Source organism: Limanda limanda, chromosome 14 (assembly GCF_963576545.1).
Source record: "Limanda limanda chromosome 14, fLimLim1.1, whole genome shotgun sequence".
NCBI classification, from domain to species: Eukaryota; Metazoa; Chordata; class Actinopteri; order Pleuronectiformes; family Pleuronectidae; genus Limanda; species Limanda limanda.
The window spans coordinates 8,364,642-8,386,001 of record NC_083649.1 but is presented as its reverse complement, the minus strand read 5'-3'; the positions used below and the strand labels follow the sequence as shown (position 1 = coordinate 8,386,001).

The 21,360-nt window shown below is 44.6% G+C and overlaps 1 protein-coding gene across 1 annotated transcript; it reads right to left on the bottom strand.

The window, feature by feature from the left end:
* Nucleotides 1-7,659: 7,659 nt before the first annotated feature.
* LOC133019810 (reticulon-4 receptor-like 1) lies at nucleotides 7,660-10,057 on the bottom strand. Its single transcript, XM_061086380.1, has 3 exons — nucleotides 10,039-10,057; nucleotides 9,269-9,723; nucleotides 7,660-8,553 (listed from the first exon to the last, which is right to left on the bottom strand). The coding sequence occupies exons 1-3, from the start codon at nucleotides 10,055-10,057 to the stop codon at nucleotides 7,660-7,662; spliced, it is 1,368 nt and encodes a 455-aa protein (XP_060942363.1).
* Between the last annotated feature and the right edge of the window lie 11,303 nt (nucleotides 10,058-21,360).

The following is a 21,360-nucleotide window of genomic DNA, read 5'->3' as shown; positions in this document are numbered from 1 at the left end:
GGGATTAACACTGTTTGGTCCACATGGAGATTACATCAAGGATTTTGTTACTTTCCTTAACTCTTTTCTGACAAGTACATCCTGTGTTCTGCAACCACTCTAATGGTTGATTGCCTGCCCCGTTTCATTCGATCTCATTTTTTATTTAATTTAACTTCATACAACTTGAAGGTACAGTCACATTTTCAAAAGTCTGTGTGATCAATCGGCTCTTTTCTAATGAAAGGAAGTTATCTCTCTAAAAGGAGAAATAAATATGACGGTTAGAACTCATCTTTTCTAAGAGAACGAATTTGCAAAACTCCTTTTTCATCTTGCACTTCTCAACCTAAGAAATTACACTAATACTTCCTGCTTTTAAGGAGCTGCTTTGGGATCCCATATGACCTAAAGTAGTTGACCCTATCTAGCCTTTCTCATACCCTTAAATTCAAAGAATAAAAAAAATAAGAAAACCTCAGACCTCTCTTAGTAAGTAGAGAAGATTGGAAAAATCCCAGAGAACTGAAGTAACCTAAGAAAAATGACTTGGTTCTTCACAGCACTTGACAAGTGCAGTAAATTGATAGTGATGCGAGTTTAAAAGGTGGGACTTTGTGATGAGATCAAAAATGAAGACCTACTTTTTCAACTCAATTCAAGGGGAGATGAACTTAAGCATAAGACTAAACGACTCCCTGCAGAAAAAAGCAGCCAAGAATATATAAAACAATATAAAATGACTTGTGGTGTGTGAAATAAGTTGGGACAGCATCTAGATGACAGGTGAAGGACTAAATGTGAGATGCTGTCTCCTCCAGGAATGGTTTCAAACCACCCAGCACAGCAGTGCTCTCAGAAATAATAGATAGGACCCCATTAGTGGGTGAGGCTGGGTGATGTTCCCAACTTTTTTAAAGAAAAAAAGTAGGAAAAAATACCCAAAGTCTTTTTTTATACTCCTCCATGAAGGTTTTTATTTGGAGGAGCAAAGAGAACATGGCATCCCACACGGTATAATAATTGACTGTGAGTCAGTCTGTCAGTTTGCCCGTTAGCGCCATCTTGAGGTCAACATTCAGGGATTTCGAGTGAAATGTCTTGACATTTTTTGGTTTGTAAAGACCTTGATGATTTGTGATAATGTTGCTGAATGCTCAACTTATCCTGCTGCAGAACCATCGGGTCAAAGTATTGATCTGTTCAACACTTGGGTTCATGATTAGTGAACTCGGACATACTCTGTGGGATTCTAGAAATGCTGTTTGAATCCAAATCGAGTGAATCGTCTGCGATGTGAAACCAAAGCTCAGGATTCATGTGCTCACGCTGAACAGTCTAATCATCAGTCCATGACCTGCTCACACGGTACGTTCCAGTCTGGCTTGTGTCAAAGAAGAAGTCAAAGTTCTTTTGCTTTCTCGTTGCAAAGAAATGGGGAACGTGCTGCCCTGATCATTTTCTCTGTGGCAAAACAGGCAAGAACAAGAGCACCAATATTCCTCTCCATGCAGCTCAGCCACCCTGACCTCTCTGGTTTCTGTCCATGTGACCCGTTGATTCACCAGGTCCTGGTTTAGCTTTGACCAGGTCACATACACCTGAATCTCACTGGTCAAAGTTCTCCAGTTTGAAGGCCACCTCCTGATTTACTTTACCACACACAGGAGGCAAATATTTTATTTGTCAGTGATAATAAAAGGTTGGTCACTGATACATTCTGGTTCTGGGTTTTGGGAAGCAACTTGTGATTAAGCGTCAACTGTGCGAGTAGACTGCACGACACAATTGAAATTCAGTCAGACTCAGAAATTGGGTCAAAATCTGTCTTAAACTGTGCAGTGGATGCTCAGCTTTACTTCTAAAAGTTGATATTACCTTCAGCCTCAGCCGTACTATGGGCTTAAATGTTAGTAAAGCATTAAACTTTAGTACTTAACTTTAAACTTTAGTTCGTAGACGTGGTTGTCTGAACATCAGCATGTTACTGTTGTGAACATGTGGCTGACACCCTGTTTAAATGCAGTATAGATACCCATTTATAATGTTTCTCTCCCAGGAACACTGTCTGAGCTCTGCCCCTGTTCACTCACAGTTATTCTGCTCTCCGATGGGAACCGTCAAGGTGACGATATTGTCTGACGACTGTCTTCACCTCAGAAGTGTGTGAATTAATCAAGACATCTGTTTGCAGACTGTCTGGTTGAGGGAACTGCTGCATTAAAAATGTAGGTAGAAACACAAATATTGTTTCTGAGACAACAACGGGCCTTGTGTGTTACCGTGCCGACACACAGACTTCACTTATTCAAAGCATTAATCCGGGATGATGAAACGTTTAATAAAGCTGCAGCAAGACTCTAAAACCGATATGAAGACACACACACACACATATACACACAGACACACACTCACACACACAGACACACACTCACAAACGGATGATGAAGGTATCATTTGCACATTCAAATGTCACTTATCAGACTTCCTTGTGCAAGACTCTGCAGCTGAAAGGTTGAAAATGCCTCACACTGTGTGACTGTTCCCCTTTCTGTTCATTTGCACATGTTACCCTTTCAGACTGCGGCATTCGCACTTGTCAAGTGACAATAACATTTGTACATGTGGAACAAAGGAACCTCTCAGTGTGGCGGGTCAGACCGAGATGTCAGGAGAGAGTTTTGATTTGACACAGCAGGTCGGAGGCCGGTGGTTTCACGGCTGCACGTCTTCACCGGCTCCGTCGCTGCTTCACATTTTGACCTTTTTTTCTCTAATTAGAATCAGATAACAGCCCATAATGAGTTTAATGTAGCCTAATGGAGGTACTGTGAGCCATGTGAGCTGGTGCATGATGGATGCCGTGCGCTTCAACAACGATGGGAGCGAAAGATAAAATCAGGCAGTGGGAATATTCTGCCAGCGTCAATTTGGTTAAAACGTTGTACATTTGCATTTCGCCGAAGATTTCCCTCCTTTTCTATTTCCTTAGGTTTCCACTTGTCTCACAAAATTTCCTCTTGCGCTTCATTTCTTTCTTTTCACTCTCTCCACTTCTTTTGCCGAGTCTCAACTCTACGGGGATTCGCACACAGAGAAATCAATTTTGCCTGGCCTCTTTGCCTTCGGAAGGAACACAGGCGTGTATAAATATTCACATGCGGCTATTTCAGATCCTCAGCTTAGGGACTGAACGAGTGGATGAGCTGTTCGTCTTTTTGATCATGAAGCCTCCATACATGCATCTCTGTGGATGAAGACTTCCTCTCGGTCTCTATCTTGTTTCCCTCCCTCAATGTCGTCCTGCTTGAACTTCTTGCTTTTCTGTGATTGTCCTTAACGTCTGTCGTCTTTATCTTATATTTTGAATTCCTTCTCTTTTGCCTTCCCTTCTTCTTTCCCTTTTGTTTCCCCCCTTGTCACATTCATTCATTCTTATTCATTCTTTTGCAACATTTCCTTCATCTCTGTCCTATTCCTGCAGTTCTTTCCTCCCTACTTGTTTTTCTTTCTTTGCTCCGAACTTTCCGAACTCTCTTTGCTGCTTGCTACCTTTCTAATGTTGTTCTGTCTTCATCCCTCTTCTTCCTTAATGAGACGCTCCCTGGCTTTATCATTCTCTTCATTGCTGCATCTTTAATCTTGCTCTTTTTTTTGTATTACTTTTCTTCTTTTTCTCATTAGTTTGCTCCTTTTTGTTTGTTTCTTCTTCCCCTTTATTCACTAATCTTTGCTCCCTCAGCCTCCGCAGTCACTTCAGCCTTCTCTTATATATGTGTACCTTTTATTTTAGGCCCCTCCATAATTGATGTGCCTTTACCAATGGGATTTCTTTCTCAGAGGCAGACTGACATTTTGTAAATCTCCCTGATCTAGCGGAAGCAGACGCTCTGTGCTCTAATTTAAATTCTGATGGTCGCTGCAGAGTGTGTGTAGATGGATGAACACATGCACACTGCGGCCCGAGCCCTGATTGGGACGCACGTGATTGACTGAACTGAATCGGAGCTGATGCTGCAGCAGGCACCCGTACGACTCTGACTCCCTCTCCTCTGCCTGCTGGTCTGCTCGGTACTGATAACTACTTCTTGGATTGGTTTTGCAGATATTTCCGACCGTCTGCCTTTATTTCCTTGAGCTTTACTTTCTCTCTCTCTCTCTCTCTCTCTCTCTCTCTCTCTCTCTCTCTCTCTCTCTCTCTCTCTCTCTCTCTCTCTCTCTCTCTCTCTCTCTCTCTCTCTCTCTCTCTCTCTCTCTCTCTCTTTGTGTCTTCCTCCCTCCCAATTGTCAGCTTTGTTTTACAAACAGAGCAGTGATACCGTGTCTCTGAGGCACACCTCTCCCGCTGCCCGGGCCGGCTGTCAGGCTGGATCTGACGTGACAGTGGGCCTACTTGCTGCACCGGTGGAAACGCACGTTTAGTACACAAACACACAAAGGCACAGTCTGGGCCACACACAAACACGTACACATGACTGTGTGCGCCGTGCAAACACAACAAAGGGGACTTAGCGGATGCTTGGGCTCTATTTGACCTCACCTTGACCTAACACAAGACATGTCCCTTGCAGCCTCACGGCTAATACAGCCTGATGGGAGCACGTATTTGTGCGTTTGTGTGTCCGTGCGCTTACAGTCGTTCTGATGCATATTTTATACGCGAAAGCCGAGTGTATGAGTGAAACTAGGACATGAAGGAGGCCAAAATATATCCTGGTTAAATGCGGGTGTATTTCTCTCCCTGCAGCAGATGAATGTTCCAACTTATTCCATTACCTTCTTTTCCCACTTTTTAACCATTTTTCTTTCCTTTCTTTGCCTTATCATTCAGCCTCAGGGCTCATTTTGGAGGTCTGTGTATTAGCCACACACAGACACTTGCGCACGGCCACAGATGTGCCTGTACGCTAACAAAAGGCAGGCAAACAAACACAGACCACCTCAGCCATTTGAGGACACTTTCCATTTAATGTTATTTATAAACAGCTTTTGAGTCTGGCATTGTTTGATAACCACATACAAAACATTTGGGTTGCACAAAGGAAGAGTGCAGAGGAAAAGAATAAGGAGATTGAGGCGAGGGGTGGGGAGGCAGCGAGGGTGGGTGCTGAGAATGGAGAGAGAGAGAGAGAGAGAGAGAGAGAGAGAGAGAGAGAGAGACAAACAGACAGGGAGGTGAGAAAAAGGGGGAGAGAATACAGAGGAGTGAATAGAGTGATAGAAGAGAAAAGAGGAGGAGCAGGAGACGGCAGTGCAGTGTATCATTTATCTTGAATGAGTCAGCGAAACAAAACCAACGTGATGGAATGAAAAAAAAAAGATAATTATGATAATTGTATTAAATAAAAAATAAACTTCCCGCCTCCAGCTCCCTGTTTATTTATTGAGGGAACTATCGAGACACAACAGAGTCAGTTTGTCTTCTTTAATTCTTTTTTTTTTTTTTTTTACAATTTTCGTCTTTATACAAAAAAAGTCATCCTCACGAGAATAAACAGACACAATTTACATCACCTCTGGGTTCACAGCAGCACAAACGAGTTCACCAGTAGGGGGCGCTGATCCTACATGTCAGCAGAGTGACACCAGTAGCAGGCTTACGTTAGTCCCCCAACATTTAGATAGATATACATGAAAAGAGGGATGGGGGGGTCCGCAAGAAGCGCACGCCAATGTGGCCCATGCTCTCGGGTTCCTGTCCGAATGTGCTATCTTTAGGTCGCCAGCAAACCGGACCGATTATCTTTTGTGCTTTCTGTCAGCAGGTCGGTGTTTTTAGCCTTTGAGCTCGGTCAGGACGGATCGTTTTTTAATACAGAATGTATAACTTCGTAATGATTTAAGAAACAAGGAGACTTTGAGCATCACTGGCTAGTGTAGGTACCTGGATGGCCGGTGTGTGTCTGTACATTGTAACCGAGCAGGTGAGACATTTTGGTGAGTTACTCTGAAATAGCTCGGGTCTAAAAGTCAAAGCCTGGACAGCATCTGTGGCGCTGCGCTCCGGGGGTTTGAAAGCCGTGGGCTCAAAGGGGGTTGGTGGTTTCCAGTGGTACAGGAAGGCTGTGAGGGTGATCGGGCTTGTTACGGGTGGTTGTGCGTGAACTCCTCCAATTCATGGTTCAGGGCGCCGTTACCCACAATCCTCTTTGTCCTTTGTCCTTCTCTGCTATTTTTCCAAAGAAAAATCCCAAGACTCAGAAAGGGCTCTGAGTATCGCTCCTCTCGGACGTGGTGGCCTTAAAATCCAGCTCTCCATTCAGGGCTCACAGATTGTTGAGTCCGTCTGATTTGGAGTGCACTCAACACACAGGAAACTTCCTGTTGCAGTTTATTCCGTCCCCTTTTTTTCACAGTTTCTCTGCTGCTTTTTGTTTTCCCAGTTTGAGCCATTTATTCGACCATTACAGGGGACATATTGCAATTGTTGCTGTCAGCTGTACTTTTCCCTGATTGTAGGCCCCAGCATTTGAAACCCTCCTGCCTCTATTTGGATTGAATTGTCGGTGCTTGAAGGATATATTTATATGTTATTTTTACATCAACCTCCACAGCATTACAAAGGAAAGTGCATAAAAGTTTCTGGGAGTCTGAAGTTTTGTGAGCCAGGCTTGGGCCTCAGCTTTTTCCTTGGCCTGCATAAGTCGACCTTTCAGACCGCTCGGGCTCGGTGAGGCCTCTGTTTTGTAGCCAATGAGGTCGAAGAGTGAATGGAAACGTCTCTCACCACAGTTTGTCCTCAATGGCCACTGGCTCCCATTAGGCACTCTTGCAATCTAGCTTCATTCTACCCGCATGGCTTTAGTGATTTCTTCAGTGGACACACAGTCACACAAAGCAGCAACACTGAAATCGTCACTTGTTCATCCACTCACTCATTTACGCTGTGACAAGTTGGCTCATATAATGATTGGTTAGTTCTGAATGGCTTTTAAGTTGATAGGATGCAAAGGATATATATTAACATGAACAGTGTTAAAAGTTGTTGAAAAATTGATGTGTTACAAATCCAGTGGTGTGTACTTAAAACCCCCAAAAACACAGATGTGCATTAAAGTGAGTCAACTCTGCCGTGAGACACGGAAGTAAAACCACTTTACTAGTAGACATACATTATAGTAATTATAGTTTTTACTGCCAATGCGATGACTCATTTATTGCCAATTGTGTTTGCAGGATTTTGTTTTCTCGAGTCTTGGTTGCTGTTGAGTGCAAAGTGCGTCAGATTGTGTCTTTGTATCGGTGTGATTGACAGATGAAAGGTTCGCTGGGAGAGCACTTTTGTATCAAGAGGGCTAAACATAGAGACTAAGCCTTGCACTGTTGTGATCCCAACCGTGTGTTGTTTCCTGCCATTATCAAAATGAATCATTGGCTTCTTATTTTGTGTGGCTGTACAGTTTTATAAGCACAGAAACTCAGTGAAACAATCGATGCCACTGAGGCAAATGCAAAGTTTTCCTGTTGTTCCCCTTGGTGACATCATCAAAGCAATGGGATAAATTGTTTTCCCTGACTCATAATGATCCCTGCCCTAAAGCCTCAGGGATACTTCGACAGTAGATATTGGATAATGTTCTTTATACACAGACGTGTACACGCAGTTGTACACACATGCCCCTCTGTAAGAGCCAGGGCAGGGGGTCTTCAGGAGAATGAATCATAGAGTCCGTTTCCTTCTCAGCGCAGGATTACAGAGCTGAGCGACAGCAGCAGGGCTGATGAGAAACAGATAACAAAATCTGAAAGGTGTGACCCTGCTCTATTATTAGCTCTCTGGACCCCACTCGGTGGGCCGACAGAAGTCCTGAGGGTGCACTTGTTCTTCCTCCGTCCAGTTCCAGACAGGTCAAATTTCCCCCCGTCTGGAGTATAGTCTTTCTCATCCCCCTCCAGTAGTACCTGTACCTCGTTGAGACCCCCTTTCGCCTTGCGACCCCGGCGGGTACAGTTCCTGCGGCCTCCCTTTGGCGGCCGTGGCAGGGGTGAAGGTGAAGGCAAGCTGTATTGGTCCCCGCTGGGCAAGTACGGCCGCTGATGGTGGTTATGATGGTTTCTGTGACGATTCAAGTGGTTCAAAGACTCTCCATGATCCATCTCCCGATCTGGGGCACCATGACCCTCGCTTGACATGCAACTGGGCAGCTCCTCCTTCTTCAGTGTTTTCAGGTCCTTCTCTGCCAGCTCCGGTGGTGAAACACACATCAGAGTGGAGGTCGAACCTCTGAACCTCCGCAGCCAATCCCACAGCGACAGGGCCTTGCAGTCACACTCCCAGGGGTTGTCATTAAGCCGTAGGTACTCTAGTGCTGGCAGCAGAGTCATGCTGGAGCCAGAAAGCTCAGTCAAGGAGTTATTGAACAGGTACAGGGTGGTGAGGCGGCGCAGGTCATGGAAAGCCTGGCGGTCAACCCACTGGATTCGGTTCTGGTGGAGAAGGAGACGGTCTAAGACCCCCAGACCACGGAAGGTGTTCTGGCGAAGGCTCCACAGTTTATTGCCATGCAAGAAGAGATGACTGAGGTTCAGCAGGTCGATGAACAGGTCATCCTCCAGAAACTCTAACTGGTTGTCCTGCCACGGGGAGAAAAACAGAAAGTGCGATTATTTTTTATGAATAATTGTGCCTAATTACCTGCATCGTAATAATATATACTTTTGAAAAAACACTGAAATGACTAAGAACAGCTTTTAGCTCAGTTCAAGCATCACACAAGTACCCAATGAAGTTATACTATAGATTGCATGATGAAGAGTCCCAGTACAATAGGTGAACAGGGTAAAACAGGTCAGACATGATTTTCTTTGCCTTCCTGAATAGTGTGTCAGACGTTGAGTACTTGGTTAAAAGAATGGGGCCAATGATTGTCAGTGATCTATTTAAAACAAGTTATATCAAACTGTTACAGATGTAACCTTTGCTCTATTTCAATAGCAGTTCATTTTCCAATCAATACTAATAGAAGACATCCTCTCCATATAGTAAAACCATATCTCCTCCTAAACCCACTCTGTAATAATAATGAAATCATACACTCAATCCTGGTTTTCAATTCCTGTGCTGTTGTCCTGTAGTGGTTGACCACAGATATTATACAGTACACTTCTTAGTGCGAGGGAGGCTTTGTGGCATTTCCCCTGCACTCAGGATAACGGCTAGCATTTGATCAGTGTCCAATTCGTAGGCAGTGAGTGCTGAGCCAGGCTGATGGACAGATTACAGCATAATGCGATTGTGGATGCAGATGCATTATGCAGTAGAGATAAAGAGGAGCTGTTATCCATGTACCTGTAGGTAGAGATACTGGAGATTATTCAGGCCCGAAAAGATCCCTTGTGGCAGGCTGATCAGACCACAGTGGTACAGGTGCAGGGCGTGGAGCCGCCCCAGGCCCTGGAAGGTGTCGGAGGCGATGGCCTTCAGGTGCCTGTTGTCCCCAAGGTCCAGCTCCTCCAGGCGGTCGAAGCCGTGGAAGGTGGAGGGTTGTATGTAGGAGATGTTGTTGGAGTAAAGCCACAACATGGTGGTGGTGGGTGAGAAGTGGCCGCGGAGCAGCCGCTGGATCTTGTTGTTCTGCAGGAAGACGCGCTCGCTCTGGGCCGGGATGCCCTCGGGCACGGCATGGAAGTTGTGTGCCTGGCAGGAGACGGTGCTAGGTGAGGTGTAGCAGATGCAGTGGTGAGGGCAAGGCAGCGACAGATCTAGGCCACACAGCACCAACAGTAACTCCAACCCACCGTAACCTGGGAGAGGAGAGGAGACGGCGATGGAAGGAGATGGAGGGAAACAGAAGGAGAAAAAAACACAAGCAGAATTAATTGAATTCATACAGCAGAGCTTCTGTTATCAGAAGCATCTTGAATGAAACACTCATTGCTCTCAGTTTACAAGGACAACAATGTGCATGGTTCAGTGCAGACCAATTACAACGCTGACACAAATCTCTTAGAAACACACACACGCACGTATGCACACACACTTGCGCATTGTTCTAGGATTCAATTCTTCTTCCATATATTTCAATCATTACCAGACTGTTTACCCTTAACCTTGCTTACCCTTGACTGTTATCTTCATCCTAAGTTGTTTCAAAACCACAGAATCCAAACTCAGGGGAGCGTTTCTTGTTTTGAAGTTTTGCAGAAACCTTGAAAATCCTTCATACCAAGACGCACCCACCACAGACTGACGTTAAAACAAAGACACAACGCAGTCGCACAAACAGCTTTTTTGGAAGCAGGGTGTGTGCGGTCTTGTGTCTTTTGTTGTGTGGTTTTATGATTGTCACAGAGGTATGCACACTTTTATTTATCTGTTCCTTTGGACCAATCTCAACTTGACACACACACACACACTCACACCTACACAATCTTACCACACAGTGTTATATCCTTTGGTTATCCTCTAAAGGCGACAGAAAATCAATGTTTCTTCTGCCTACAAGTGAACACGCATCACACCTGTAATTCCCACAATAAGGGAAATGGAGAAAGCCGGAGAGAAGGTGGAGGCTGAGGCAGGAACGGCCGTCTGACTGTGAAGTGGAAATAAGGTTTTGCTTTTTAGATTGTCTTCGTCACCCCTTAGTTATTTATTCGATTTTGTCTTGGTCTCTTGCCCTGGATCTCTCTAGTGTTTAATGTATTGTGTGTGTGTGTGTTTGTGTGTCTCTCTCTGTGTGTGTGTGAGAGAGTATCAGTGACATGGACAGATGTGATGGACAGATGTCAGGTTGACTACGACGCAGCTGCTCTGTAAAGAACAACGTGTTCCTGGATGTCAGCAGAGGTCGGGGGTATTATCCCGTGTGGTCCACGTGTCTCTCCCTCTATGTGCTCTTGTCTCACCGTATATACGCAGGCTAACGTAATGTGTGTTTGTGTGCGTCTCTACACACACTATGTGACATTTTGTCTCGGACGCGGGAGCAGTGCCTGTTGTCTTTGACGAGGCTGACCTTTTCGTCAAAAAAAGACAAACACACAACTGCTGTCGTCATGGCAGCCTCTGTCTTGTACCAACAGCAAATCAATACTGTATAATCCTGAACTTAAACACTGTGTTAATTTCATGGATATTTAACTTATAATAAATGGTAATTCATCATATTATTTTTGCATTGCTCTATGGATCCACAGGATGAGTCGTATTGACTTTAATGAACCCCACACAATGTAGCGCCACCATCAGGCCAATATTCGTCTGTATTTTGATTTAGGAGATTCAGATTCAAAAATATATAAATTCCAAAAATATTCAAAAATATATAAATTCCTTTATACTCCATATTCCTTATTGTAATTATTATTATAAATCTCATAGTTTCTGCGTATTTCAGGACTCACAGCTAAAAACTTTCTGTGCTGTTGTTCTTTCCTGCCATGTCAAATGTTAATAAATGAGCCTATGACATTCCCATTAATCTCAAGTGTGCTAGGGACGGTTATTAAAAGCTAAAGTAGTGGGGACCATTCAACCATGAGTTTAAGATCAACTCAAGTAGCTTTCACACATAATTGATGCAGATGCTGAAGATGGCATCAGGTTCCCTTGTTTTTCCCCCTGTCCTCCTTCATTTAACTCTGTCTAATTAGGCTTGAATGGACAAATCTTATAATTATAAGCTGTAACATACAGTATCTATATTCAGTCCCTAAGGGGTATCAAACTGATTCTATCAGTATTTTCCCTCCTCTTCTCTCCTCCTCTGCTTTATCTGTCCATCTGTGTTGCCCTTTGCTTCATGCTTCTCTGCCTCCTTTCTGCAGAACGCTAACATTCCCCTTCCTCCACAGCTTTATCTCCACTCACTGCTCGGCCCCGCCTGCTGCGTCTGTTAATTAGCCATAAAGCTGCTATTTGCGACTTTGTGCATCAGTGTGTAAAACTGTGTGTGCATTGCATGTACGTATTTATCTGTGACTCTGTGTCCTTGCATAGTTTTGTAGTTTTGTCTCAGTGAGATAGCGCTCGACTGAGCGACATCACCACGGTTCGATGACCTTTCTCCTCGAGTTTTACTACACGTTTTAGTGCATTAAATATTATTGTGGAAACTGACATGACGGTGACATTTAGTCCTTCGTTGTACATCCTGAAGTAAGTGTTCGCTGCACAAGTAAGTAGAGACTGTTTCATAGAGAACCAGAGGAAAAGATCATTTTCCACAAGTTTCATTTATTCAAATCGCAAATAGACCATAAACCAAAAGTGTGTGTGTTCCAAGCTCCACAATGATCCCACTGGTCCTATTATCAATTCTATTTTTTAAACGTTCAATTTCTCTCGAGCTCATGTCTGCCTGACACTTACATGTGATATGGTGAATTGCGTGAATTTGCATTTACAATGGATTCCTGTTTGTTGTTGCTGTATTTTCATCCTTTCCTTCTTTATCCCTGTTGGTCCTTTCATTCCTTCAAATCCAATCCTTTATCTTGTTAATGCTGTGCTTTAAGATATGCACACACTGTATGGATGTACCTAGCTGTGCATGTACATGTTAGAGAAAGTGTCTCCGCTCGCAGAACAACTGTGGGTGTGTAGAGTTCACAGATTGAGCGATGGAAGTGTTGATATTAGATAGAAAAGCTGCTTACGGCCATATGGCTCTGGCACTGGGGGCAGAAGATCTCCCACCAGAATCTAGGTGTTCAAACATTTTGTTTATCACTTGCCCTGGAAAGCACGGAGTCATCTCGTCTCACTGATAGTGTAAGTCTGCTTTTTATAGTTAGGAGGCAAAGGAGAAAAGGGATTCACTGTTTTAATAAGTATTTAAATTAGGGGATTCTAAAAAGGGTGAAATCTCCAATCCTGCATCGACAACAAAATCCTGATGCCTTGTTTTCAGATGTTAAAAACATGTTTTCAAACATCTGAACTCTAAGTCAGCACATCCTTGAATTTACTCTTGCCGATTTTTTTCCGTCCGCCTGCAGCTCCACAACCGTAGCGCAGCCAGGAATACATAAATAGAAAACTAATTGCAAATTAGCAATTAGCTGAGGCATCAAGCTGGCATCAAGCCAACCCCCAAACCTGTAACAACTCCCTGAAAGAAACGTCAAGGAACATAAAAATCTGTTTCACCGGCGATTCTTCGTGATGCATTTCCCCGTGTACTGCAGTTAAATGGGAAATGAATAGAGGTTAGTTTCCATTAAAGTGATTTGTGCCTGGTGTGAATCTCTGGTGAAGAGTATTATGCTTTAAAGCTCATTTGATACCTGGCACCTTCAGATTTAACTATTTTTAGCAACTCTGCTTTCCAGGGTCTCTGTCGAACACAGACGGAGAGCTGTGTGTGGACTGAAGCTTTACTCTCTCACGTTTGCTTCTGCCACATCATTCAAATCCGTTTGATTAGTTGACCAAGGGCGGCATAGTGTTGCAGCGGTTTGCACTGTCACCTCAGAGCAAGAAGGTTTTTGGTTTGAATCCCGGTTCAGCCGGGATCTTTCAGTATGTGAGAGTGAAAAGCTGTTCGTCTCTGTTTCTCTGCCCTGTGATAAGCTGTCGACCGGATCAGGACGTACCACGCCTCTCGCTCCAGTTCCCCCGTGACCCTCGAGAGAATGAGCGATATGGATCATAGATGGATTACTTGACCATTAGAAGAAGTGCATCTATGCATGTGTGTGTGTTTCTATCTTTATAAGAACCAGTTTGGATATTTAGACCTTATGGAGTGAGCACAATTATCCCACTCCTCACAACTTCAATGGACTGTTTGATGGGCAGGATTTGGTTTAGGCTTTAATAATTAGATTAAGACTAAGGGCTTGTGCATGAAGAGCCTGGCACTGTAGAGAGCACTTAGCAGGTTCGACCGGACACAGTAAATGATCTCTGTTACGGTGCTTGATCCACATCACGGCCTGCGTTTAACTTTTATTTGCGATGTCTTGAACTTGAGCAGAGAGCCAACATCGAGCTGTCGGGGGGGAACATTCTGTGCTTAACCCCTTGTAGACGAATGTCGCGAATTCGCCTCAAACCCCATTCCGGTCTTTTTATCCCACTAATGCCTGATGGTGCAAATACTACATGTACCATGAAGGTAATGGAAGTACTCTGCCGGAATCAAGTGGTCGAAGTGGAAAATACATACTAGCCCCTTGGTACTGTGCAGCAAAGTTATTTTGAGGTATTAAGCTGTATTTGAAATACTGTGATGATGGAACAGCAATGATTGTACAGAAACATATGTTGTTATTCAATTTCAATCAAAAGCAGCATCAATATAATAATCTACGTACAAGAGACTGGAAAATTTGTTAAATTACGGTTATGCCCAATTATGCCTAATGTTAATGAAATTAACAATCAACACTTAATTTAGCATCTGTATGACATTTCAGGCAATGAGGGGTTAAGACCTAAACTGCGCTGCGATGGCAATTGGGTGCTGGATTGTGTGTTGCTGTGTTGCTGACACAGTTGGAGGAGTTCCAGCTTCCTTTGCAGATGGTGCGGACGCGCTCGCAGGAACAGGAGGAAACCCAATTCAACCCTGGGGCGTAAGTGCATTTGCTGTTTAAACACCGTGGGCACCGGATGATAAAATAACAACTGCATCCGTCTGAAACTCGCCAAATACTCGAGTGTGTGCGAGCGACCGATCACTCAACAGGTGTTAAATGAACCCGTCTGGTTGTTGGTTGTAAAGTGACAGATTTGGTTTTAGTTTACATTCCCCTTGTTGGAAAAGTGTGGAGAACATCCCCAGATCAGAAGTACACAATATCATATGGAGAGGAGCGTCCAGATACTTTTGGCCACATCACAACATTTCGTCCAAGATGTTTTGCTGTTTAAATTTCAGCTTGTTTGGATCCTGAACACATAGGACGACGCCGTCCTTTCGTCCTCTGGGTCAGTAAATGTGTGTGGCTTTCACTTCTGGAAGTAATTGTGCATTTGAGCAAGTGCTGCCTATTTAATCAAATCTCTCTCTCTCTCTCTCTCTCTCTCTCTCTCTCTCTCTCTCTCTCTCTCTCTCTCTCTCTCTCTCTCTCTCTCTCTCTCTCTCTGCATCAGTTTCCTGCTGCCTGTTTGTCTAAATTCTCCTCATAGCCTCCCCCAGTCAGATATTTTCCGAAAGCTTCAACAAGCACGGCCAGGGTTCAATTACAAGAGCTGTCCCTCCACGCCAGTCATAATGTGCACACAAAAACACAGGCACCCGAGAAGAAAACACACACACACACACACACACACACACGCACACACACACACACACACACACACACACACACACACACACACACACACACACACACACACACACACACACACACACACACACACGCTACTTGTCAGGCCACCGTCGCAACTGCCTCCCGTTTATAGCTTGGCGTTTGGGGGGAGACACCTGCCACTCACTCCAGCAAACACAAGGAGAAAGTAACAGAGCTGGGAACATGAGGGGGGGGCGGCAAAGGGGGGGAGATGGGGCAATATCGTCAAAGGAAATGAGGAGCTCTTAAAACATGAAAGCTGAGGCAAGGGGAGAGAGGCGCAGCATGGCGGTGTGGGAGGGAGCAGAGCGAGCGAGGCTGAGGCTAAAAAAAGGATGATGGGGATGACAGCGAGGCGGAGACCATTATATCGCTAGGTGTTAAAACGTCTGTCTGCTCGGCTCGGGAAAACAACGGTGACTTCTGCTGCAATCCTGGAATTAATTCCGTGACTTTCCGCGAGGCGAGCCAGATAAACACTCGAAAAACTGATTACACCCAAGACACAGGCACACACCCGGGCAGAGAGAAAAGCATTTAGTCGCACTTGTGTATTAACTCTGGTGCATTCAGGTGCACGTGTGTACACCCACGTACAGACACAACACAACACTAATTAAGCAGCAGTGTCAGGATTTTGAGTAAAGAGCAAACCGGAGAGGGAGAGGGAGAGAGAGAGAGAGAGAGACTGGGAGAGAGAGAGGGAGATAAAGAGTTGAATTTGCAAAAATTGGCGAGGAGGCGGCGAGTGAGACAAGGGCGCGGGGGGGACAACGAGTAGCTCAGACGCTCTGTACAGATGCTGCTCCTCTCTTGTTGGTGGTTGATTTAGCTTACCATAATCCCAAAGATCATTTAGCATTGCTCATTCAAATGGCGATAAATCTCTGGCAGAGTTAATGAGAGATTTAAACGGCGTCATTGCCTCAAAGACACAGCTGAAATATATCGCCGCACTATATAATCCTCCCCTCTCATGTAATAAAGTACGTAACCATTACATCCATCTTCATATTGGAGACAATTCAGGTCAATACTGCCAAGGCTCTGCACCGCTGATTCCCCTCGGCCTAGGAATTACTATTTTCTAGTCTTGGAAGTTTCTTTTATTTAAAGTTTCCATCCTCTGACCCCCAAACAAAATTCAAACAAAGCTTATACAAGCAAGTCGCTGTGTGAACGAGGCCGAGCACGAGAAGCAAATGTCTCCTTGACACAGAAGTGACAGTAAATCCCCGTCTTGATCTCTGATCCTGTTTTCAGAGCCGTTGTAATAACGTTTCAGATGGCGCCGGAAAAACGGCCAAAACAACATCCAATCCCACGAGAATACACTTCGGAATCTGTTTTCCACTTTGTATTATTTGTCCCTACGTGATCTTGGACAAGCTCTTAAACGAAAAGGAGGTTACAATTTTCGGTTTTGTTTGTTTGTTTCTCTGTCTGTTGTTTAGCAGGATTACACAGAAACTATTGGACGGATTAACACACAACTCAGTGGGAGGGTGTGATGTGGGTCAGGGAAGAAGCCTTGATGTTTTTGTGAGGATCCAGATCAGTGGAGCAGATCCAGGTCACTTTATTTAACATTGAAAGAGACAGCGTTTTTGCATCACATCTGACTATTCAGAGAATAATTTGTGGATCTGGATGGAAAACAATCAGGCATGTTTGTGCAGGTTTGGTTTGTTTAAAACTTGAAAGACAAAAACTGGTTCCAACCCCTCAAAGGTGCACTCGTATATTATTATACCTTCTTCTGGGTCGACAAAACAAGTCATTTAAAGATGCAGCATCTGGCTGCAGGAGGTTTAAATGGCATTTTTAAAAATTCTTTTATAGCCCAAACAATCAATCGAGAACACAGGGTTTGATTGAGTTGGGCTGAATCTGTTTGGAGAACAGACACATTCAAACTGAAGTGATCCTGTTATTACAAGCTCCGTGCTCTTTCATCCATCTTCTAGGTTACGGTTTCCTGAAAACATAATTACTGACTGCAAGGACTTTAGACAGCTGCAATTGATGTTGATGTGTCCCTGAACACACCGCGGATTTTTGGTTTTCAGATCTGTCCTTGCTTTCTGTTATGCAGTTTTGAAATAAATCACAAAGAAGTGCCCACTATGATGGACTAAAGGAAATCACATCGCTGGCTTATCGAGGTAAGTGTAACTATGTGGCACAGAATGGGAAAAAAGTCGTTGTTAATGCGCTTATTATAAGAAAGTGTGGGCTCTTTAACCCCAGGATCCCAGGTGTCGTCTGGCTTTTGTCCAGCGGGGAGGCAAAGTTCTTAAAGTTGAAATAAAAAATCAATGTTCATTATCATGAGGCACTTTAAACGGTACCTCGCCTGTTGAACAAATGTGAGACGGCCGGCTGCAAAGCTTCTTTTTCAGGGGAATCTAGGTGTCTTTATAATTAGGGGCTGTCCTCCACTGCCTGACACTCCCAGTGGTCTGATTGTCTGCTGCGGCCTCTGGTCCAACGCTGTGACATCTGTTCAGCACACGACACGCTGGCCCATTAAAAACAAATACACTCCGACTAGGGTGAGCGGGTACACATGTGTGTGTGTGTGTTTGTGTGAGTTGGAGACGGAGAGAGAGAGAGCAAAAATAACCCCTACCCTCTTTGCATGCAGTAATTGGGTCATTTGAAAGGCTAAGCTTATCGCAACACTAATCAAGCTCTAATTATGCTCAGAAAAACTTTGCCCACCCCTCTCTCTCCCTCCTTCCCTCTCAGACTGACTCTCCACATGCATAATCAGATGTTGCAGGACACAGCTTTCCTTATTTAACTCCTGCCTATTAGTGGAGGAAACATGTGAGCGGGCGTTCAGGGCTCCTGCTGCTCCTGCTGCTCCTGCTGCTCCTTCTGCTCCTGCTGCTCCTGCACTCTCGTCCGGCCTCGCTGGGACCGCAGAGGTAACACAGACGGACAGGGTGACGTGTGTCAACAGGAAACAAAGGCCACGTTCAGACTTCGATGATGAGGTGTGGCACCTCTTCCTTACGTATCAACAACTTGTGCCATCAGGCACACACTGACACAGGAAGCAGAGACACACACGCACAGAGGCGACACACTAGCATAACTGACAAGAACCTATGGAAAGATCCAGGTTAAACTGTTGGATTTAAGGATACCACAAAGCTTATTTCTGAATTAGAGGAAGTCTATTGTCAAGAATTCGCCATTTTCTTAATTGCGAGTTTTGAATAGAATAATGTTTGTAAACTGTGCTGATCATAAACCAAAAACACATAATTTAGCTTCATGGAATTCCAATATTATGCTAAGAATCCGCAAAAAACCCCACTGGAAACGATGAGAAGTAAACTACTCGAACATGACAACACAAGTTTGTATAGGCATGAGTGCAGGTGCAAAGTGACACGCATGCACACACTAACACACATGTACAGCATCACCCCGATGGAGCAAATACACAGCAGCCACAGGAATTTCACAGCTGACTGACCCTCCATCTGGGTCTGCTCAGATGATGTATGGATGTGTGTGCAGTTTCTACAAGTGTGTGTGTGTGTGTGAGGTCAGCTCACCGCTGCTCGCCCTCCTGTGTCTCTCCATCATCGGATCTGAAACGATTTTTGGCAGAAACTCTCAGAAGAGAAGGGGACGAGACGCTGCAGCGGGGGGGCGAGCTGCTTCTTCTCTTAATAGCTGTTTGTCCAATTCCCCCAACACAAGGGAAATCTCACTTCCTCTACTTGTGACCAGATCTTTCCCTGCTCTCCACTCCACGCTGCAGGTATGAATCACCCTTTGTCACCCTCCTCCGCTCTCCTCCCTGTTGTTCCTTTAGCCTCCCATCTGTCTCTATTACAAAGACTGTTAAAAGTACATCAGCACTTATTATTGCATTAATCTCTCAGAGCAACGAGTGTCTGCGCCTTCACGCGTTATTCCCAAAGTGTTCGTTTTTGAGGATCTCGGAGTGAGAAAGTCCCATCACGCTCGGGGATAACACTTGTAAATCAGACACGCACAGATTCGAGAAAAAAGGCCAAAGGAGAAGAGGAAGGAGGCGGCCGGCGCACAACATGAAGGGTTACAAATCCAAACACCCAGAATGACAAGTGGAGTGAGAGATTTCCGTGCAGCGAGATGTCCGAGGGATCATCTGTCACTGGGCGGCTTTATCCGATAACACGCTGTTACTGCACACTCGCCTTCGACTGAGCCAATCGCAGGCGGGCGTTGGCCTTTTTTGTTTTGTTTTCAGCCTGATTTGCCAAAACAAGAGCGGGAGATCGGCATCAGTTTTCTCATTAAACCCGCTCCCTGTGGAGAATGATTTTAAAGCGCTAAAGAACTGCCAGTGCTTGATGTGATCAGTTTAGTTCCAAAATGAGTTCTCCAGCAGCTGACAAATGTGAGACCTACAGCAATAAAGTGATTAATGACTTGAGAGCACGGCTGCACATACACTACACTGCGCCGCGATGAAAGAGCCGGATCAACCCCCTCCATCTAAATCCAGTCGAACCAAACTGTTTCTAATAGCTTTTCAACTGACAGCGGTTCAGCCGTTCTCTAAACACCATTAGCATGATATCAGCATGGCAAAGTGTTACCCCCCCCCCCGGCCTGCTTTTGGCTCATTGGCATATTTCCCGCCGTGCCGCTGGAGGAGAATACATTCAGGTAGAACGACGGAGAAATAGTGTCGCGGAGACATCAATCAGGAAATATGACAGGGGTAGTGGAAGGATGAAGGAGGCGGAGAACAGAAGGAGGTGTCACAGCTTTTCTCCATCAGCTAAAGAGAGATGGATGGAGTACGGAGAGGGTGTCGGTTAAGCTCCCCTCCATCAGTCATGGCATCTAACTAATCTGAAGGCTGCTGGTTAAACTCCTCCATCAGTCATGTTGTTTGGCTTCTGTGAAGGTTGCAATCATCTGGAAATGTCTCGTCCTGCTGCTCTCGTCTTTTCACGCCGATCCTCTGTGGTTCCCGTTCAGCCTCCTTCTCAACCATCTCATGGATTTGAGTAGCAATCTGTTCGCCCTCTCGTATGAAAGTCCTCATTCCTGAATTTAATCTGTATCTCCACCGGAAAATAATGTTTCAGCATCTGTTAGGATTGAAGAATCTGTACTGAAAACTTTTTCTTGCCTGCTTCTTCCCACTGGACGGCAGCTGGATTCCAGGGACGTCTATAAACTCACCAAAACACTCAGATTTAAGATTCCCAACAACAGACTTTCCTCCTTTTGTTTCCACAAAATATATCCTCACTAATTATACGACTTAAATTCAGAGCTGTGACTTTGAGCTATTTTGTTGCTGCGTCTTTTTATAACTTTCAGGAAACGACAATCCAGGTGCACAAACATTTTATAAAGCAATTGAAATCTTACTCTGAGCGTACATATACTTCGACCGAGGCCCAGCAGTTTCCTTAACTCCCATCATGCTGCAGCACATTGCAAACACTCTCAAATATCAGATCCATGTAATTATTTCCTGGGAAAATGGTGAAAATGTCCCTTTCTTGTGAAAAGTGATAAAGAATTCTCTAATCTGGATCCTCCCTGACCCATACCTTGTTCTTCATCCAAGTTTTGTGGAAATCTGTCCCATAGTTGTTGTGTAATCACGCTGAAAACCAAACAAACATACGGACAGGGGTGAAAACACAACCTCCTTGGCGGAAGTAATGAACCATATGTTTTTTTTTCTTCTCTGCACCATCTCTGTTCAGTTTCCCACGTCTGCGTCAGACACCTTGAGAGATGATCCTGCCTCTCGCCCCTCGGTGTGATGCCCACCTTTGATTGGGACCACTGGGTGCACTCCAGAACTGGGCACCGTGCCTGTCGGCCATCGCTTCCACTTCACTGGGATTTGACTCGGGCCAAATTGAGCTCAGCCTTTTTTCATTAGCTGTAAAAACATTTGCCTCCTTGTGACCTTGTTGTCATCGCTCGAGGCAATTTGATTTGATTTGATTTGGTGTCAGAGGTTTCAGAGATGGTCACAAGGGGAAAAACAAGAAAAAAAGTTGTCTAATTTGTGAAACAACTCTAATAAAATGAATTTACTCTAGTTGTGCACATATTGAGAGGAATAGCTGCGTCAGAGGCTTAACTCAGGGTAAGAAA

Bases quoted from the DNA above. Each gene is read 5' to 3' on its own strand.
- LOC133019810 (XM_061086380.1), bottom strand. The intron at 8,554-9,268 runs GTACATGGATAA...TCCCCGTGGCAG, and splicing joins TCCAGTATCTCTACCTACAG to GACAACCAGTTAGAGTTTCT.